The following is a 17,968-nucleotide window of genomic DNA, read 5'->3' as shown; positions in this document are numbered from 1 at the left end:
CACAAGTCTGTTCTCTATGTATGTGAGTTTGTTTCTGTTTCATAAGTAAGTTCATTTGTGTCACATTTTAGATTCCATATATATGTGATATCATATGGTATTTGTCTTTGTCTGGCTTACTTCACTTAGTATGATAATCTCTAGGTCCATCCATGTTGCTGCAAATGGCATTATTTCATTCTTTTTTATGGCTGAGTAGTATTCCATTGTGTGTGTGTGTGTGTGTGTGTGTGTGTGTGTGTGTATATATATATATATATATATATATGGCACATCTTCTTTATCCATTTATCTGTCAGTGGACACTTAGGTTGTTCCCATGCCTTGGTTATTGTGACTAGTGCTGCTGTGAACATAGGGGTGCATGTATGTTTTTCAATTAGAGTTTTGTCCAACATTTTTTTTTTTAAGGGCACCTTGCCGTCTTGAGGAATGGCAAAAAGGGATTTAGCAAATGGAGGCTGAAATTCCAGTGTGACCAGGTGGTTTCATCCATCTGATGTGTAATAATACCTGCTGCTCCCAGCTCCATCTCATTACTCACTGACACACATAAGTGGATCACAGGAAAATTACTCGTATCTGTAAGGAAATAGCTAATCATATTCTCATTCCTTAAAGAGGCCTTGTTTGGACAGAGGACCTTTCACAGAAGAGGAAAGTAATATGCCTGGAACTATGAAAAATGTTCAATTTCACTTGTAGTCAAAGAAATACAAAAGAAGGGAAATGTCATTTCTCCCATAAATGAATGCACTTATTTGTAAATGAGAAATACCCAGGCTGACTAAAAAATGGCATGATGAGAACTTGCAAACTCTGCTCAGGGGACTATAAATGGCATGACCTTTCTGGAAATTAATTAGACAAATACATCGAGGCCCTTTGATCAGCATTTCAGCTTCTGGGAACTTTGTTCAGATCTCTGATTGTTTATATAGGTTAAAGATTTTGCAGTGATATTTATAGGGAAAAAAATTTAGAAATAGCCTAAATGCTCAATGGTATGAGAATGTAAATAGTAATTTGTACTGCTTGAAATGCTTATAAGGGTTTTTAATCATATGGCGGAAATGTTTGTGTTACGTTTAATGGGAACAAAAATAGTCTGCAGTTGTATAATATGATCATCTCAGTTATGTAAAACCACCTGAAAAAACTTGGAAGGAAATACACCAAACTCTAAATGTTTTTTTTTTTTAGCTGATGGGATTTCAATTTTCTTCTGTATACTTTGAGGTTTTCCAAGGTTGCTTAAATATGCATTTATACCTTTAGAATCAGAAATGAGGTTATTGGAAGGAGAGTTGTACTGGGGGTACTTGCCCAAAGGTGAGATGGATTAATGGCTGACCAGCCCTGCCTTGACCAGTTCAACCCACTAAACTTATTAAATTGATGACATTTAAATGAATGTCCTGCCGTTGGTTCTATGCCAGGACTTTACATTTGCAGCTGAGATGTCGGTCTTTCCAGGGGGTTCCGGAGGATCTAAGGACACTCCTGGGTGGGTGACCTTGTAAGGAATTTCTCCCAGGAAAGGCGTGAGCATCGTTTTTCCTTTCCTCTTTCCTCTGTCTCTTGACCAACGATAGACTGCATTATATCACACTCTACTGCACCCCCCAGCTTCCCTGTTCCTGACAGTTGAGGCACGTTTCAAGTGCCCATGGGGTTCTAAAGACAGCATTTAAGGCAAAATATTGAAGAGTCAAAATCTGCCCCGCCCCCCTTGAAAATCCTTTTTCTTTCTTAAACCACCAGGACTTGCCTCTTACCCCCCAAGATCAAAAGCCAAGAATGAGTTTGTTTTGTTTTTCTCTCCATTTCCACTGACGCCTCTCCTTTCTTGGGAGATCGAATCCAAAATTAATTCCAGGAGGTAGTACTGGAACGCGGAAGGGGAGCCATGGGTCAAAGAAGGGAATTTTCTTGTTTCTTTTCAAATGCATCTATCTGCATCTGCATCTGTAAAACTCACGTGTGATACAGCTCCGCTGTAGTTCAATATTAGGAAACCAATTTTTGGCCGGCAGTTACTTACAAGCAAGCAGGGAAGCACCTGAAAGATTTAAGGATCTTTGCACAAAGATTCCCCATCCACCCCCAATTGCAATAGGAATTTTCCCTCATGTGCTAAGCTCTGTCTCCTGTGATAGGTCAGCCCTTTTACATGTTCCAGCGGTATGTATGAATCATGAAGCCGTAAAACAGAGAATTGGTTCGTGAAGTCAAGCAGTACTTTCCCTGGGTGCGTGGGTGCCCATCCTGGGTGGGAGGGAGCAGAAGAGTACGCCCCCATGTGGCAAGAGAGAAGCACTGTATCTTTTAGCATCTGGAAAAGAAAGAGCAACCGCTCAGACCTGAATAAATAAGAAATGGTTTTGCAAATGATTGGCTTGGAACTAAGCAAAAATGCCCTCGAGCCATTAAAAGCTAGAGTCCCAGAGGCTAAGAAATTTGGAAAATATTTCTGTAGTTTTAAAAGAAACAAGTGGAATATGAAACTGTATATTAAGATGTATAACCAGGGAATTCCCTGGCGGTCCAGTGGTTAAGACTTGGGCTTTCACTGCTGTGGACCCAGGTTCGATCCCTGGTCAGGGAACTAAGATCCCACAAGCCGTGTGGTGCGGCCAAAAAAGAAAAAAAGAAATAAAAATAAAATAAAATGAAATGTATGAGGAAAAAATAAAATTCAAAGGAAGTGTACCAAAAAAAAAAAAAGTACGTATAACCGATTGCGATAACTAACATGAATCGTACTTTTCAGGTGGCCAGGTTCCGTGCCAAGTGCTTTACATATGTTTTAGTCCTCGTAACAGCCTTCCTAAGCAGATACGGCTATGAAACCCATTTTACTATCAAGGCACTGAGACACAGATACAGCATTTGCCTAAAGCCTTTATGGTTAATGATTGACAGAGCCACAGAGCCATGGTTGACAGAGCCATGATCCCACAGTTGACGGAAGCGTGATCCCACAGCAGCCCGTGTGCTCCAGCATCTGTTCTCTCTACCCACGTGCGCTGGCCGCAAATGTGCAAAACATCAACGTGCTCATACTGGACGAGGGGTAGGAACAAGTGACAGTCAGTGTGTCGGGGATATTGGTGACTCTCTTTGGGGAATGGTCTTTCACGTAGTTATATTTACAGCTTTACAAAAAGGAAACAGTATGAGAATGATGGACAGGTTTAGAGACAGAAACAGGCTGTAGTTCTGAATGTCTCCAAGCTGAGGCGTCTTCTGCCAAGATGGGGAGAACCAGGCTGGCTCTTCCTTGAAGATCCACGTGGCTGCTAAGAAGGGCCTCCGTGAGCCTTGCTTTCCCTACGTGCCAAGGTTGCTGCAACCCATGTTGAGTAGTGGCTTCACGTTCAGTGTTTCAAATTCAGCCTTCATTATATAAAGGAAGTTGTGCCAATCCCACAGATGACGGAAGAAACAGAACCAAATTTCTCAGCAAACGTTGCCGCACTCATGTTGGTAATTGAATTTCTTCTCCCCAAGTTATTCTGATTCTCTGGGAAACAAGAAGGAAGGGGAAAGAAATATAAGTGAATGAATCCTCCTCTTTCCCTGCTTTGATCAGCCTTTGGATTTTGTGTGTGCACAGTGCATAGTGACTATATATCACTCTTCGTTTTATGTTTTATAGCAGGGGTTTAGAAAGAAGGAGTTTTCCCAGGGATTTGAAGCCTTCTGTGTTTAGCAGATGAGGCTTTGCCTATTTGTGCTAATTCGACCAGATCATCTCCAGTGATATCTTGGGGACATTTTTAAAGCTCTTGTGGCTGGTGACCTGTTAATTAGTGTTGCCGTTATTCGGAGGCCTGAGCTTGCATCACTGGGCCTATTAGGTTTGGCCGGTTACATCATCACAGGGACAGCAAACATCCCGTGTTCCTGCTGAGACTGGCCCCCGGGTTATGAAACGAAGGTTACCGTGGCATTTATCTAGCAAGATGCGCTCAGTCTGATGACCTTGAGTCCATAAGGATTCAAACATTATTTTTAAATCGTCTGTGTATTGTTTTGCTGGAGGGAGGAGTGTAAGCTCCACCGTACTTTCAAAAGCATCGCTGATCCCAAATGGTTTAGAGCCTATGATCTAAAGACATCAAGGCCTTTCACGTCAAGGGGAGGAGGCTTATCCCCTCCCCGCCCCTTCCCCGGCTTGTGCCCACCAGACCTGGCTCTGTTTTTGCTGTGCAATATAACATGTTGGTATAAGAATCACGTCCTTTGTTTGAGGGAGAAGAAAGGGAACAAAAGGTGTCCGATAAGGTCACCCGGTGATTCAGCGGGAAGAGTGAGCTTTGGATCGGTCTGTCTGTTCTCCTGCGGTTCTCATTCTCGAACTTAGCGATGGGGTGCCTCTCCCGGAAGGATGAAGCGGGGGACGGTAGGCCGAGCCCCAGCATTGGGCCCCTTCTTTGTGTGGATTCACAGACGCTTGAGTTTAAATTTTTTTTTAATGTTTTTTGATGATGGGCAACCTTGAAGTTTTTCCTTTCCACCTTCCCAAAAGGATTGTAACCCTGTGTCCTGTGCTTGGTGTTAATAAATATTTCCTACTTAACAGCTGATTTACACTTAAAACAGTAGGTCTGATGGGTTAAGAAACAGCTTTGCCTGAAATGTTTTCAGGTTTGTCTACGAGCAGGAGTGACTGATTACAGATACGAGGTTCCCACTGATCCTTTTCTGCCTTTTCTGGTGTCGTGTAGTGCAAGCTCACCGGACTCTCTCTGAACTAAACATCTGGGGTTTCAGGCTCCTAAATGTCACTGCAGTGACTCGCTCGTGACCCTTTTTGGCGAGCAAAGGGGCAGGCCACCACTGTACCCCCCACCCCTGGTCAACCACGGGGCCCTGGTGAAGAAGTGGCTTCTGGAGGCAGAGGACCCAGCTTGACTCCTGAATCCATCTTGGACCGGCTGTGTGACTTGGGACCAGTTCCTCCACCTCTCTGTTCTTTAAGTTCCTTGTTTGTTAAAGGGGGTGGTCTCCACTGCATGGGGCTTTTGTAAGGATCGAGGGGCAATTGAGAATCAGTTCTTGGCATCACCTCTTCCCGGATGTCGCTGCTGACGTTTTTCATTTCTGAACCCGACATCGGGTGTTCCTTCCCCAAAATGTTCTTCCTCTTTGCCAAATCCTACTTGAAAAATGCCCAGACCTTTCCCCTCCCAGGAAATCTCACGGGTGCTTACTCTGGCAACACCCCTAACCCCACGCCAGGCCTCCTTTAAGTGGTCCCTTTGTCCACGGCGCTGGCATTTTACTAGATGGTGTGCAATGGTTTAAGCAGCCTTTCTGGGAGAGACAAGAGGATTCATTGCTGGGGATGCATCCGGCCTCTCTGTAATGATTTATTTGGGCTATTTTTCCTCGTTGCAGACTCATTAGTGACTGTTACCAAACGGTGACTTATTTAACTTTCTCAAGTGCATCAGACGTTCACACCCTCCCATTTCCCACTAGGAAAGGCAGTGACATCAGTTTTCACACCTCAGGACCCCAAGACGAGGCGTGCATCCTCGGCCCGGTTAATAACTCTTTATGCCTCTCGATGTTCCTATTAAATGTGTGTTTGGTGCTGGAATTTGCTAACGGGGCGCCCATCTCCGTTGTTCTCTGTGCATCATTTGCAGGAAATTCAGAGTCGCATCCTTTTGTGACACTGACAGAAATCAGTCTAGCCTCCCATGCTTGTTAGAGAGTGTGAATTTCTGTCCCTTAGATTTACAGGAATGTATTCACGTCTTCCCTGTCTGTCCTCTCTTAAATTATAAAATCCCAAAGGGAGGAGATGGGTTTTTTTTGTGCCTATCAACGCCCACTGGAGAGCATCCAGATCAGGGCCGTGTGCGCAGAGGAGGTCCAGGGAATCCGTGGTGTCCACTGACTGGTCCAGGAGACAGCTGAGCTCCCTCCATCACCACTCGGCTTCCTTCCTATACGGCACTTGGGCCTGTTTGCTTGTGCCTTTAGTGTCTAGTGGCTTGAGATCCCACATGTTTTGTTCAGTTCCACGACCAGCCTCTGCAGCCCGAGTCATCAGGTATTGTCAACAATATAAAAACACCCGTGTGTGCACAGAAGCACACACCTATGCATACACGCACAAAGACGGTCTGATATCTGAGGCAAGAAAGATGGTACCCAGCGGTAATCGCATGCGTGTACACACACACGCACACACACAGTGTAGATACCACATGGTGAATATTTAGCTTCAGCTCGTGCAAATATTGTCTAGGAGGAGTTTTTGCTGTCCCCTGAGACAGCTGCCTCCTCCAGAGGCCAGCGTTGTGAGTTGTGCCTACTGACCATTGGAGGGCTGGCGACCCTGGCATTTCAGAGGATGGATAAAAGGCGGCTTCTCCCCAGTGGGTCTGAGATCCAGCTGTTTCTAAGAGAGAACCAACTGGGGAGGAGTGAGTCTTCCTGCTCTTCGGCTCTTTCTTACTGTTCAGGCTGCACTGGCTTGATTTGAAACAACAAACACATAATGGTTTTTCAAAAGAAGTGGTTTTTTCTTTTCATGTTTTTGGCATACGAAACCGTATTCCACTGAGATAGGTTCATCCAGAAAGGGAATCAAAGATCTGATCCAGTTTATAGAGTGAGACCCTGGTCTTGAAGCACCTGAGGGGGTGAGATAACTGCCCTTTTCTTGCTTTACTTCCAGGAGTAAGGAGAGGCCGCACCAAACGCCCGGGCTCGGGCGTAAAGGAATCCTCAAAGTTTCTTAATTTGACTTTGGGAAAAAATTTCTGCAATTTTCAGCTTAGAGATGAGAATGATTTTGCTTGTGAAAAATTTGTCCCTAGAGAAGGGAAGTAGTTACCACGGAGAGTTCCCTCCTACCCTTCAAGTCGGCTGGACCCCATCTGAGCAGAGCATCAGTCAAGCTTCTGCTGTTTCTTCCCCCAACCTGGGGAGCCATAAAATGTATCTTTCAAACCAGGACACTTTGGGGAGTGAAAGGGGCCACTAATAATCCCCCTGGGATAGCAGAGCCAACACTGGGCTGTCGGGTTGCCCTGTCCTGTGGTGGATGTCCCAAAGACGGGCTCTGGTGACCTGTCTGTGACATCTGGGTCAGGCTCTGCAGGTTCAGATGACGGAGGGACGCTTGTCTCCATCTGTGTCCCCAGGTGTTTCCCTTCCTCTTTCAGGAAGCCTGTCTGACAGATCCTTCCCTTGCTGTGAACCGCAGCCTGGGTTCCCTGCCTCAGTCTCGGTTTGCCTCCATTAGGGATTAGCAAATAACCCAGGAGACCGTGGGTGTTTGGCATAATCTGGCCCTAAGAAATGACACTTTTCAAATATATACCCAAAGGGGAACTTGATTTTATTTTTAATTGAAGTATAGTTGATTTACAATTTTGTGTTAGTTTCAGATGTACAGCAAAGTGATTCAGTTATACATACATGTATATCCTTTTTTCCAGATTCTTTTCCATTATAGTTTATTACAAGACATTGAATATAGTTCCCTGTGCTATACAGTAAATCCTTGTTGTTTATCTATTTTGTATCTGGCAGTGTGCATCAATCCCATACTCCCAATTTATCCCTCACTCCCTTCCCCCCAAAGGGGGATTTTTGCAAGGAAGGTTAGCTCATGAAACCCAAGGGCTGGGTACCTTAGTCGGCCCATGAGGGTCAGAATGTCCTATGGCACCCAGGCTGCCATTTGTCTGTCTTTCTGTCTGTCTGTCTGTCTCTCTGTCTGTCTGTCTCTGGCTCCGTGGTTTCCCATCTCTGCTTGTCTCTGTACATCTGTTACCTTCTGTCTCTCTGTCCGGCTGCCCCCTCCTCCCATTCGTGCACGTACGTCGTGGCTGCCCTGACATCACATGACCTTTCGGATGTAGAGCCCACACTGGGGGTCACGTGGTCCTTCCCCATTCCCGTCCCCCATCCCTGTGGGGAGAATCTGATTGGCTGAGCCTGGCATCCGAGTTGGTTCCCCCTGAGTCAGTGTGACCTGTAGAGCAGGGTCACCTCCTGCAGGAGGGAGGGGACGTGTGACCGCAGCCACAGTCCACACATAAGCACTTTGTATGGTCTGAGCACTTTGCTGCAACCTCTCATTTAATTCTCACAAAACCCTTGTGGCATAGGTCCTGTTCTTACCGCATCTTATAAGTCAGGAAACTAAGGCACAGAGAGGTTAGATAGCTTGTTTCGCACCACACAGCTGATGAGTGGCTGAGTCAGGAAGTGAGCCAGGCAGCCTAGTTCCAGAATCTGTGTTCAGTGCTGCTTCTCTTAAACAGGCAGTGTTAGGATGCCCCATTTTCATCTTTTTGCCCTTTTTCTTTTTTTTTTTTCATTGATAAGTCCTGTACTCAGAGATAACCATGGCTTACTATTTGACATTTATAGTTTCAATCTGTTTTCGGTACATAAATGTAAACAAAATTGTGCTATCACGTTCTATATTATAATTTTTCCATTTAGCAATATATTATTCAAATTTTTCCCATTTTTTTCTAACATCTTTCTTGGAGTATAATTGCTTTACAGTGGTGTGTTAGTTTCTGCTGTATAACAAAGTGAATCAGCTCTACATAAACATGTATCTTTTTACCCTTTTTAGTACCCGTACGTTGGGCACTGAATGTCTGTTCAAGGACTGATTGATGAATGAATAAGTGAATGAACGAAGGCGGGGAGGGCCAGGCAGAAGCACACACGGTCCCTTGGGAAGTTAGGAAATAGACTGTTTCCCGGCCCTGGAAGCTTCCTCCGGCTGATGCTTGTCCGAGTACTGACGTGCCCGTTTTCAAACTACTCTCTCTTTCCGTCCCTCTCTCTTTGCTCAGACAAGAGTGAGAATGGCGAGGCGTATCAGAGGAAGAAGGCAGTGACCACCGGCCTTCCAGAGGGCCCAGCTGCCCCCGTGCCGTCTCAGGGGAACCCGGCGCTGCCCGGCGGCAGCGGCTGGAGAAGGATCGTGCTGCTCATCTTGGCCATCACCATACACAACATCCCAGGTGAGGTCCTGCCCCGAGCGGTCCAGCCTCGGGTCTGAGGGGGACGTGACTCTGTCGGCTCAGCTGCCTGGCTGGAAAGGGGGCTTGGGCAATCGTGATGCCGGTCCTTTCTCGACGGGGCATGGGGGAGGGAGTGCAAATCTTTCTTGAGTTTATTTTTTGGGTTTCCGGCTCTAGATGGATCACTGCGTGTTAAAACTTCTGGCCCCAGTTACTGCAGACAGTATCACTCCAGTTTCCACCTATGAGTTCCTTTCTTCACATATTTGATACCAAGTCATTTGGGCATAAATTCATAGCTGTTGCCCGATTGCTGTGACTTGCACCTCCCGTAAACACGGAATGTCTCTGGTTCTTATTTATTTATTTATTTATTATTTATTAATTAATTAATTTATTTATTTATTTATTTATGGCTGTGTTGGGTCTTCATTTCTGTGCGAGGGCTTTCTCTGATTGCGGTGAGCCGGGGCCACTCTTCATCGCGGTGCGCGGGCCTCTCACTGTCACGGTCTCTCTTGTTGCGGAGCACAGGCTCCAGACGCGCAGGCTCAGTAGTTGTGGCTCACGGGCCTAGTCGCTCCGCGGCACATGGGATCTTCCCAGACCAAGGCTCGAACCCGTGTCCCCTGCATTGGCAGGCAGATTCTCAACCACTGTGCCACCAGGGAAGCCCTCTGGTTCTTCTTTTTTTTTTTTTTAAAGAGATTAGAAGTGGTCCCTGATCAGGTTCAGGGCCAGTTGCTTCTCGGAATGTTTGGTGATATTCTTTTTAAAGTTTAATTTTTATTTATTTATTTATTTATGGCCGTGTTGGGTCTTCGTTTCTGTGCGAGGGCTTTCTCTAGTTGCAGCAAGCGGGGACCACTCTTCATCGCGGTGCCCGGGCTTCTCACTATCGCGGCCTCTCTTGTGGCGGAGCACAGGCTCCAAACGCGCAGGCTCAGTAGTTGTGGCTCACGGGCCTAGTTGCCCCGCGGCATGTGGGATCTTCCCAGACCAGGGCTCGAACCCGTGTCCCCTGCATTGGCAGGCAGACTCTCAACCACTGCGCCACCAGGGAAGCCCCCCTCTGGTTCTTCTTAATCCTTTTTAAAAGTATTGAATTCAGTACAGTTGTACACTGATGTTTGCCTTACCTGCTTTCTTTACAGGGACATCTTTCTGAGATGTCCTTACTGTTACCGAGTCACCACGTGACAGGTCAGTAAATCGAGAGACGAGTCGTTGGGGTGAGGAATAGCGACTTGATTCAGAAAGCCAGCAGACCGAGAGGATGGTGGACTCACGTCCCAAAGAACCGTCTTGCCTGAGTTAGAATACAGCCTTCTTTTAAGCTAAAAGGGGAGGGGATAAAGTCAGACATTTCCTGGTTCCGGTCAGACTCTGGAGGGGGTGTGTTAATTTCTTCCTCCCTGCAGTCATTCACAGGTGGGCCTGGTCGCGATGTCTCCTCTGAGCTGAACAAAGGTATTTTCATGCCCATTACCTGGGAGGCAGGGTTCCCAGAGATGGGCCATTATGTATAATTTAAGCTTGCAGGCCACATCCCTTTAGTGACGAACTTGTAACAGAATACAGAGGTCCTTCCCTGTTACATTACCAATCTTTTCCTTTTTAACATTTTGGAGTAATTTGTTTTGTGTCTTTGGATTTATTTTAATTGAAAAGAAAACTTACCGGTGTTCTATTTCAAAAATAATATGTTTTATACAGAGTAACTAGAAAAGACAGATAAGCATAAAAAAAGAATAAAGATATTATTAAAAAAACAAATGGAGAGACCCTGAGGAACTCCTTGGGTTACATTGCGGAATTCCAGCTCTACTACTTAACTAACTAGTTTATCTTGACAAATGACGTGAGCTTTCTGAACCTTGGTGTTCTCATCTATGAAGTGGAGATAATGCTACTACTGAGATAACTGGGATATTATTTAAAAAATGAACTACACCAATTTTGATAATTAAGATTATATATATATACAGTCTATACAGTACCTGGGCCATTTGAGCATTTGAAAAGTGGTAGCTGTTATTAGCATTGATAATACTCCTGACTCCTTCAGTCTTGTGTTCTTAAACATTCTGATCCATCTTTCGTAGTTTTGGAACTCAAGTTTGAGTGATAACCTTGCTCAAGGAGCAGCCCCAGGTGATATATTATCTGAGTCCTTGCAGAGTTCATAATGTCAACCTGTTACCCCAGTACGGGAGCAAAGACTTGACTGGGCATAGCTTTTGCTAGAGGCACCTATTTCTCCTTATAGCTCTTATAGATGTTGCTCTGTTATCTTCTGGCTTCAATACTGTGGAAGCGAAGGCCACAGCCAAACTGAGTTTTTCCCCCTGTGTGTACCTTGATAGTCTTTTGCTTGTGCAATGAAGACTTTTTTTGGTCATCTTTAAGGAATGAAAATATCAATATGTTGTCTGTTGCAGTATATATATGAAATCTGTCAGAACATCGTGTCTAATCACTCAGCTCAGATCTTCCTCTAGATGAGAAGCATTTTCCTCTCTTATTTCTATCATGATCTTAAGAATTTCTATCATAGGATCGTATAGGCCAACTTGCTGCCAGTTTTTTTCAGCATCTGTTTCCCTCTCATTTCTCTCTTGGCTTTTTCCCTTTGGGTTCTGAGTCAACTATTTTGGTTGTTTTCCGAGAGCTTGCTATTCAGTACATCTTGAGATGATGTCTTACGTGGGACCCCAGCACACAAATCTGACGAAAGTGGATTTGCCTGGGTGGAAGGATCTGGTCATACTCACCCCCAGTATGTTAAAGAGCTCATCGAGAGACCAGGGTCTCTGCAGAGGGCAGCTCCAAAACCTCCACGGTCACTTTCAACCTGTTAAATGCTAATCATTCGAGAAGAGAAGTTACTTAGGCCGTCTTTTCAGTTATAATAGTTAGTGGCTGTCTTTCTACCATTTAAGACTCCTTCTTTAACCAGCTGAAAAAGAATAAAGGTCTAAATATAAATAGATGTGTTTCTGAAGACCCCCTGGGGCTCATTCCCAGAGTCTCAAGCTCCTAACTTCAATCTAAAAGGAAGCTCACTCGCCCACCGTTGCCTTCTGGCAGCTTCGTGCCTTTTGATGAGAACCATTTCGAGAGCTTGTCTGTTGCCAGCTTATCTTTGAAAAGGTCTCTCCTTTAACACTAGCCTTCATGGTTTATTAAAAATTTAACTAGACCTTTGATGTTCCCTGAGACTCTGGGTTTAAAGGTAGATTTTCACAGCAACTAAATGGATAATTGATTTTTTTGAAGTTTTTTTGTCTTGGCTGGTTCAGTTTTATATGTCCTGGGGATGACATTTTGTTTAAAAAAAAATTTTTTTTTAATGTAGGAGTTAAAAGGAAATCTTATTAGCGTGTGTGCTGTCTCCCAGAGGTTTCTGGAGTGCGGGGACCCAGACGCGGACGTGAGCGCACACCCAGGGCGCTTGGGTTCATATTTTAGACACGTGTGCAAGGATGAATGAGTCCTGAAACTTCTGTGGCTCACAGCCCCCCCAGGAATCTGCTAAGCGCTCTGGACCCTCTCGTAAGAGAAGGTTGCGCACAAACCAGTTACCAGGCAGTTTGGGGTATTCCCACATCTCACGAAGTCCACCCATGGCTCCAGAGCAGGGAGGAACCCCTGCTTTAGAGAAACAAACTGTCCAGCCGTGCAAGCACTTGAAATGTTTCAGGAGGAAAGGGTGATGCCCGATGGAGGCCGGCAGACGGGAGCCCCGCTCACCCCCGCGAGGGGTGGGTGCAAAGGCTCCCGAGGATGGGGGTGCTTCCCCCTTCACCCCACGTTCCTTCTGTGGCTCAGCCCGGGGAGCCGAGTCCTTTGGAAAATGGTCTCCCAAGGAAACAGCATGTTTTCTGTGAAAGCAATCCCACTCTGTAGCCTTGGAAGCACACTGTCCCTTAACGGGCTTCTCCTGCCACGTCATACAGACTCCTGGGCTCAGAGCCTTCCAGGGGTTTCCGGGCTTTCGGAAAACAGGCTCCCTTTCTGTGTCAGAGTGGAATTAAAAATCAACCAGCCATCGAGTTCCCACTAATCTCTTTCCATGAGTAGCTTATGGTCTGTGTATGTGAGAACGTTAAATTTAGAGCTTAAAGGGATTCTAGAACTTATCTCATTCAAGCACTGCTCCATCGGAAAATTTGATGGGGTTGGTGGGGAAGGCCGGCTAGGAAGCGTGTGTGTTAATTATCACTGTGGTTCCTTCCAGCTCTGGCACTGGATGATTCGGTGAAAAAGGAGACAAGTAGTACATTGTTAATTTCATTTATTTCACAGTGTTCATCACGCCTTCCTGGGTGACACCTTCCTGGGTGACACCTCCCTGGGTGACACCTCCCTGTATCCTGTGTCTGCCTCTGTCTTGATAGTTACCACTCTGAATGGCAGTTATTTGAATGTATTTGTTTCCCCCCATACGTGGAGCTTCTTGCAAGAAGGCCTGTGCCATCTTGTTTTTGGAACCCATGTTACAGTTCATATTGAAGCACATTATATATTCGGGCTCCGGGGATGGCTGGTGCATTTGGGGACCTGGCCTCCTTTCTAGGAGGGGAGTCAGGTGTCTCAGTTTCCTATCCGCCTTGGCTGCCAGGTGGGCTAAGGGACGCATTTAACTTCTGTGGGTCTCTGGGACACACTGGACTTCCCTTCTGTTTGACATGATTTATAAAGGTCCATAGAAAAAGAGGCCGGGTGAATCGCACACTTTATATTTTCCTCTCATCAGAGCCAGGGGTCAAGTTTGCTTTGCTGGTTGTGACCGTGACACAGAGAGAGCTGGAGGTCACTGCCTGTGTCTCTAGAACAGCAGGACAATTGATTTTAATTGTTTGGCTTGTCCTCCTTGACGACTCCTACTAGACCCCGTTTCATGGCTTTAAATGAGATGCTTGACGTTTTCATCAGAAGTGATTTTGTTTGAGGGAACAAAACCCCACAGATTTATACACTAATATGTTAACAGTGGTTGGTTATTCTTGGGCTTGTGGAGTTACAGGATTACGGCTGATTTTTATTTCCTTCGTGTTTTGTGAGATTTATAACTCAACTTTTCTATAATGAATATTTATGATTCATGTGATCAGATAAAAATGCTTTTTGTTTTTATTATTTTATTGAATTATAGTTGATTTACAGTGCCTTTTAAAAAAATTAATTAATTAATTTTATTTTTGGCTGCGTTGGGTCTTCGTTGCTGCACGTGGGCTTTCTCTAGTTGCGGCGAGTGGGGGCTACTCTTCGTTGGGGAACACGGGCTTCTCGTTGAGGTGGCTTCTCTTGTTGTGGAGCATGGGCTCTAGGCGCGTGGGCTTCAGTAGTTGTGGCACACGGGCTCAGTAGTTGTGGCACACGGGCTCAGTAGTTGTGGCTCATGGGCTCTAGAGCACAGGGCTTCTCTTGTTGTGGAGCATGGGCTCTAGGCGCGTGGGCTTCAGTAGTTGTGGCACACGGGCTCAGTAGTTGTGGCGCACGGGCTTAGTCGCTCCGTGGCATGTGGGATCTTCCCGGACCAGGGATCGAACCTGTGTCCTCTTCACTGGCAGGCAGATTCTTAACCACTGCACCACCAGGGAAGTCCCTACAGTGTTGTGTTGATTCCTGCTGTACAGCAAAGTGATTTAGTTACATATATCTATCTATATCTCGGCCTCCGTGGTCACACTGCATCCTTTTCTGTATCTTATCTCCCCCACCTCCTTCTTATAAAGACCCTGTGACTGCAGTTTGGACCCCACCCAGGTAATCCGGGGTCATTACCCCATCCACAGATAATCCAGGGTAATCACATCTGCGGAATCTCCTTTACCAGGAAAAGATGACACTCCCAGGTTCCAGGTATTGTTGGTGGCCTGAGCCCGGGCACTTGCTTCATTCTGCTGTGGTCTCCACATGCTATGGCTTTGACGAAACAGCACTGAGCGTGTGCGGAAAGGAACCAACAGCTCAAAAGAAGAACTTACTGAGTCTTCATTTTCCTGGGGCAAAGAGTGAATAGAAAATTCTACCAATAGCCGTGGACCTTTCCAGGGAAAACCCTGACGCAGCAGCCTCCGCTTCACATTGCTCCGCTCCCAGAAACTGGAGGGGCATTTTGTGAGCCAGACACCCAGGCTCAGTCAGTGAGTAAGCTGAGCCCCACTCCAAACCGCAAATCATTGGCAGGAATACAATGCCCTGATGACACCGGAGGCCACCACTTCCTGGGGCCTTTCGAAGCTCCAGACGTCAAGTGCTCCACGTATATGATTTAGGTATTTGCACCCCTGGTTTACATTTTAGCAACTGAGACCCAGAGAGGTCAAAGACCGAGCTCACGGTCACACAGCAGGTCCTGGTAGACCGTGATTCACGCTCATCTCTATATGCCGCCTCCAGGCTGCCTGTTGCCATAGGGAGCTCCGTTGCGTTTCTTCCGGTGGATCACAGAGCTTTTCAGCCATGATTCCAGAAAAGTTCAGCAAGTGCGTCTCACTTTTTGGAGCTTGCCACGTCAGATGTTAGCATCCGTGATGGTCACTCCTGATGCCGCAGGCTCATTTCAGCAAGGAGATCTGGGCGGAGGAAGCCTGGAGCGGAGGCCGCACCCCCGCCAGGGCACCTGCCGCTGTGGACTCCCTGCAGATATGTGTGCGGGGTGAACACCGTGCAGCCCCGACACACCCACCACCACCACCATCAAGCGAGGACGGTCGGGACTCCCGGGCAGACGGTCACCGCTTCAACCACGTCAAGGAAGGAGACGTGGAGGGAGGGGCCGAGCACAGGATTTAGAGTCAGAAAGGCCAGGGCTTGGACCCTGCAGCCACCAACTCTACTAGCTGGGTGTCCCTACGTAAGATTATGGGAGTCTCAGTTTTCCCAGCTGTAAAAACGGAGATAACATCTATCTTGCTATTCAGTATTCAGGGAAATGACAGCATGGCAACAAGCAAGGCCACTCCCCGTGTTGCCTGCCATGAAGTGCAGATCACGATGCCCGGGACACGGTAGGGCCCGAACGATGTTAACCTCCCTCCACCTCCTCCTGGTCCCCACGCCCCTCCTCCCACCTACTTTTGGCTTCCCTTTGCTCCCCAAAGATTGTTTGGTTCTGGTCTCGGTGGTCTCGAGTGGGACCATCTCAGATCACTTTGCTTTTCACCTTCAAGAGGTTACACGTGAAGATGCGTTTACTCCAGGAGTTTGGAAACACTGTAATGTTCTCCTGTAATTATCTGATTCTCAGTGGGGAGCCTGACATTATAATTAGCACAGGCTCCTGTGTGGGGTGACATTCTGCTTGGCATGTTGTGTTCCTGAGCATGTGCTGTAGCAGAAACTCATAGCATGCTCCCAAATCAGGCTGCTGGGTTTGAGCTGAGAACCGGCAGCACGAACACCCAGAGAGTGAAATCGCAGCTCTCGGATCCCTGCGTGATCCCTGGAAAGCGACTCGGCAACTTTGAGATTCGCCGTCAACTCCGGCCCCAAGGCCAGCAGACACACAGATGCCTGTGCCCTACTCTCTGGCCTTCAGATCAAGAAGCCTTCATTCTAAGGCTGCACAAGGATGAGGGTTTGAAATTGAGACCCATTTCCACATCTCCTAGGTTATGTCCTCCTTCTACCTATTATGTAAATTGAAGAAAAAAGTTAAAGCAAGAGAATTTGAACCTATTTTTGTATCAGGACTCAAAGTTTCCAGTCACCTCCAATTGTCTTTCTACTATGCGCAGGCAGATCTTGGCTGGAACGTGGTTTGCGTGAAGCCCTTTTGGAGGTGCACTGCCCAAAATGCCAGCTACTAGCCATGTGGGCAAGCACAGGCTTTAGAATCAGAAAGGCCCGGGCTTGAATCCTGGAGCCACCAAATGTTCTCCTCTTTATTGATCAGAATTAAAGAAAATGCAGACTCTAGACCCTCAGCTGTACTTTGCCACATGTCAAGTGCTGGAGAGCCATATGCAGCTATGGCTGCCATATTGGACAGCAGACAGAGAACAATTCCATGATCACAGGAAGTTCTATTGGATGGCACTGCTGTTGGATGGACCGCATAGAAATGTAACTTCACCAGTTATTCAGAGCCTACCCAAGCTTGCCTTGGGACGAGTTTTATTTAGGGAAGACATTTTGTTTCCTGAGATGGTTTTTCTCAGTCTTGGGGTGTGTCAAAAATACGTTATGAATAAAATACTTAGAGATCAAAATTTGCAAGTTTTATCCCTGTGGTGCCATCATTCTTGTTCCCTTTGGTTCTGATCTGGTTCTGTGGGGGTGGCACAGGGTGAGGGCGCTTGTGTGGGGGAATCGTGCTGCAGGCTTGTGTCACGTCCAGTGTCCGGGGGCAACGGAGAGCTGCTCCCAGGTCAGCTAGTCACCCTCTCCTCTGGGCGTGATGTGTTGTCTGCAGAGAGACGCACACCCACCCCCCGAGCAAGGCGACAGCACTGGTCTGTGTCAGCTTAGCCCCCCACAGAAAAGCTGCTCCTGACTCACCCTGGAGTTTGAAGAAAGGACGTTAACTGTCACGTGAAAATCATCGTGGCATTTGTTGTCACATTTTTGCTGGGGACACTGCCCAGTTCCTCACTCAGTTCTCTTAAATATTTATTTCAGAATGCACCGCCTGGAAAAGCTTTGTCTCCCTTGTTGAAACGATACTTGTAATTTAGTGTGTATACCTTTTTTTTTCACCCTCTGCTGCCAAGAAGCCCAGAGACCCATTTGCGGCTGAGATAAGAATGGAATGTATTCTTCGGGTCTGATTCTCTGAATTCTTCTCTCATTTTGCAACCTATTGTTGTTCTGCACTTTTAACCCATTTCAGAAGGAGGGAGGTTATTAATTGGCACAAGTGATTTTATTCCATTGTCACTAGTCTTCTGTGTTCTCGTTCCTGGTCACAGATTATATATCTAAGCCAGATACGTGGCCTG

At 46.5% G+C, this 17,968-nt stretch overlaps 1 protein-coding gene across 16 annotated transcripts in view; it reads left to right on the top strand.

The window, feature by feature from the left end:
• The window catches only part of SLC39A11 (solute carrier family 39 member 11), a 426,997-nt gene that overhangs the window by 273,011 nt on the left and 136,018 nt on the right, over nucleotides 1–17,968 (top strand). For all 16 annotated transcript variants that reach the window (XM_082439851.1, XM_082439858.1, XM_082439857.1 and 13 more), the window contains one exon: nucleotides 8,847–9,017. In XM_082439851.1, the coding sequence (XP_082295977.1) occupies nucleotides 8,847–9,017 (171 nt within the window). The remainder of the gene's footprint in view (nucleotides 1–8,846; nucleotides 9,018–17,968) is intronic.

This window comes from Balaenoptera physalus (assembly GCF_965194825.1).
Source record: "Balaenoptera physalus genome assembly, chromosome: 20".
NCBI lineage: Eukaryota > Metazoa > Chordata > Mammalia > Artiodactyla > Balaenopteridae > Balaenoptera > Balaenoptera physalus.
Note: the sequence above shows the minus strand (reverse complement) of the source record. Positions and strands in the feature narration are given on the sequence as shown.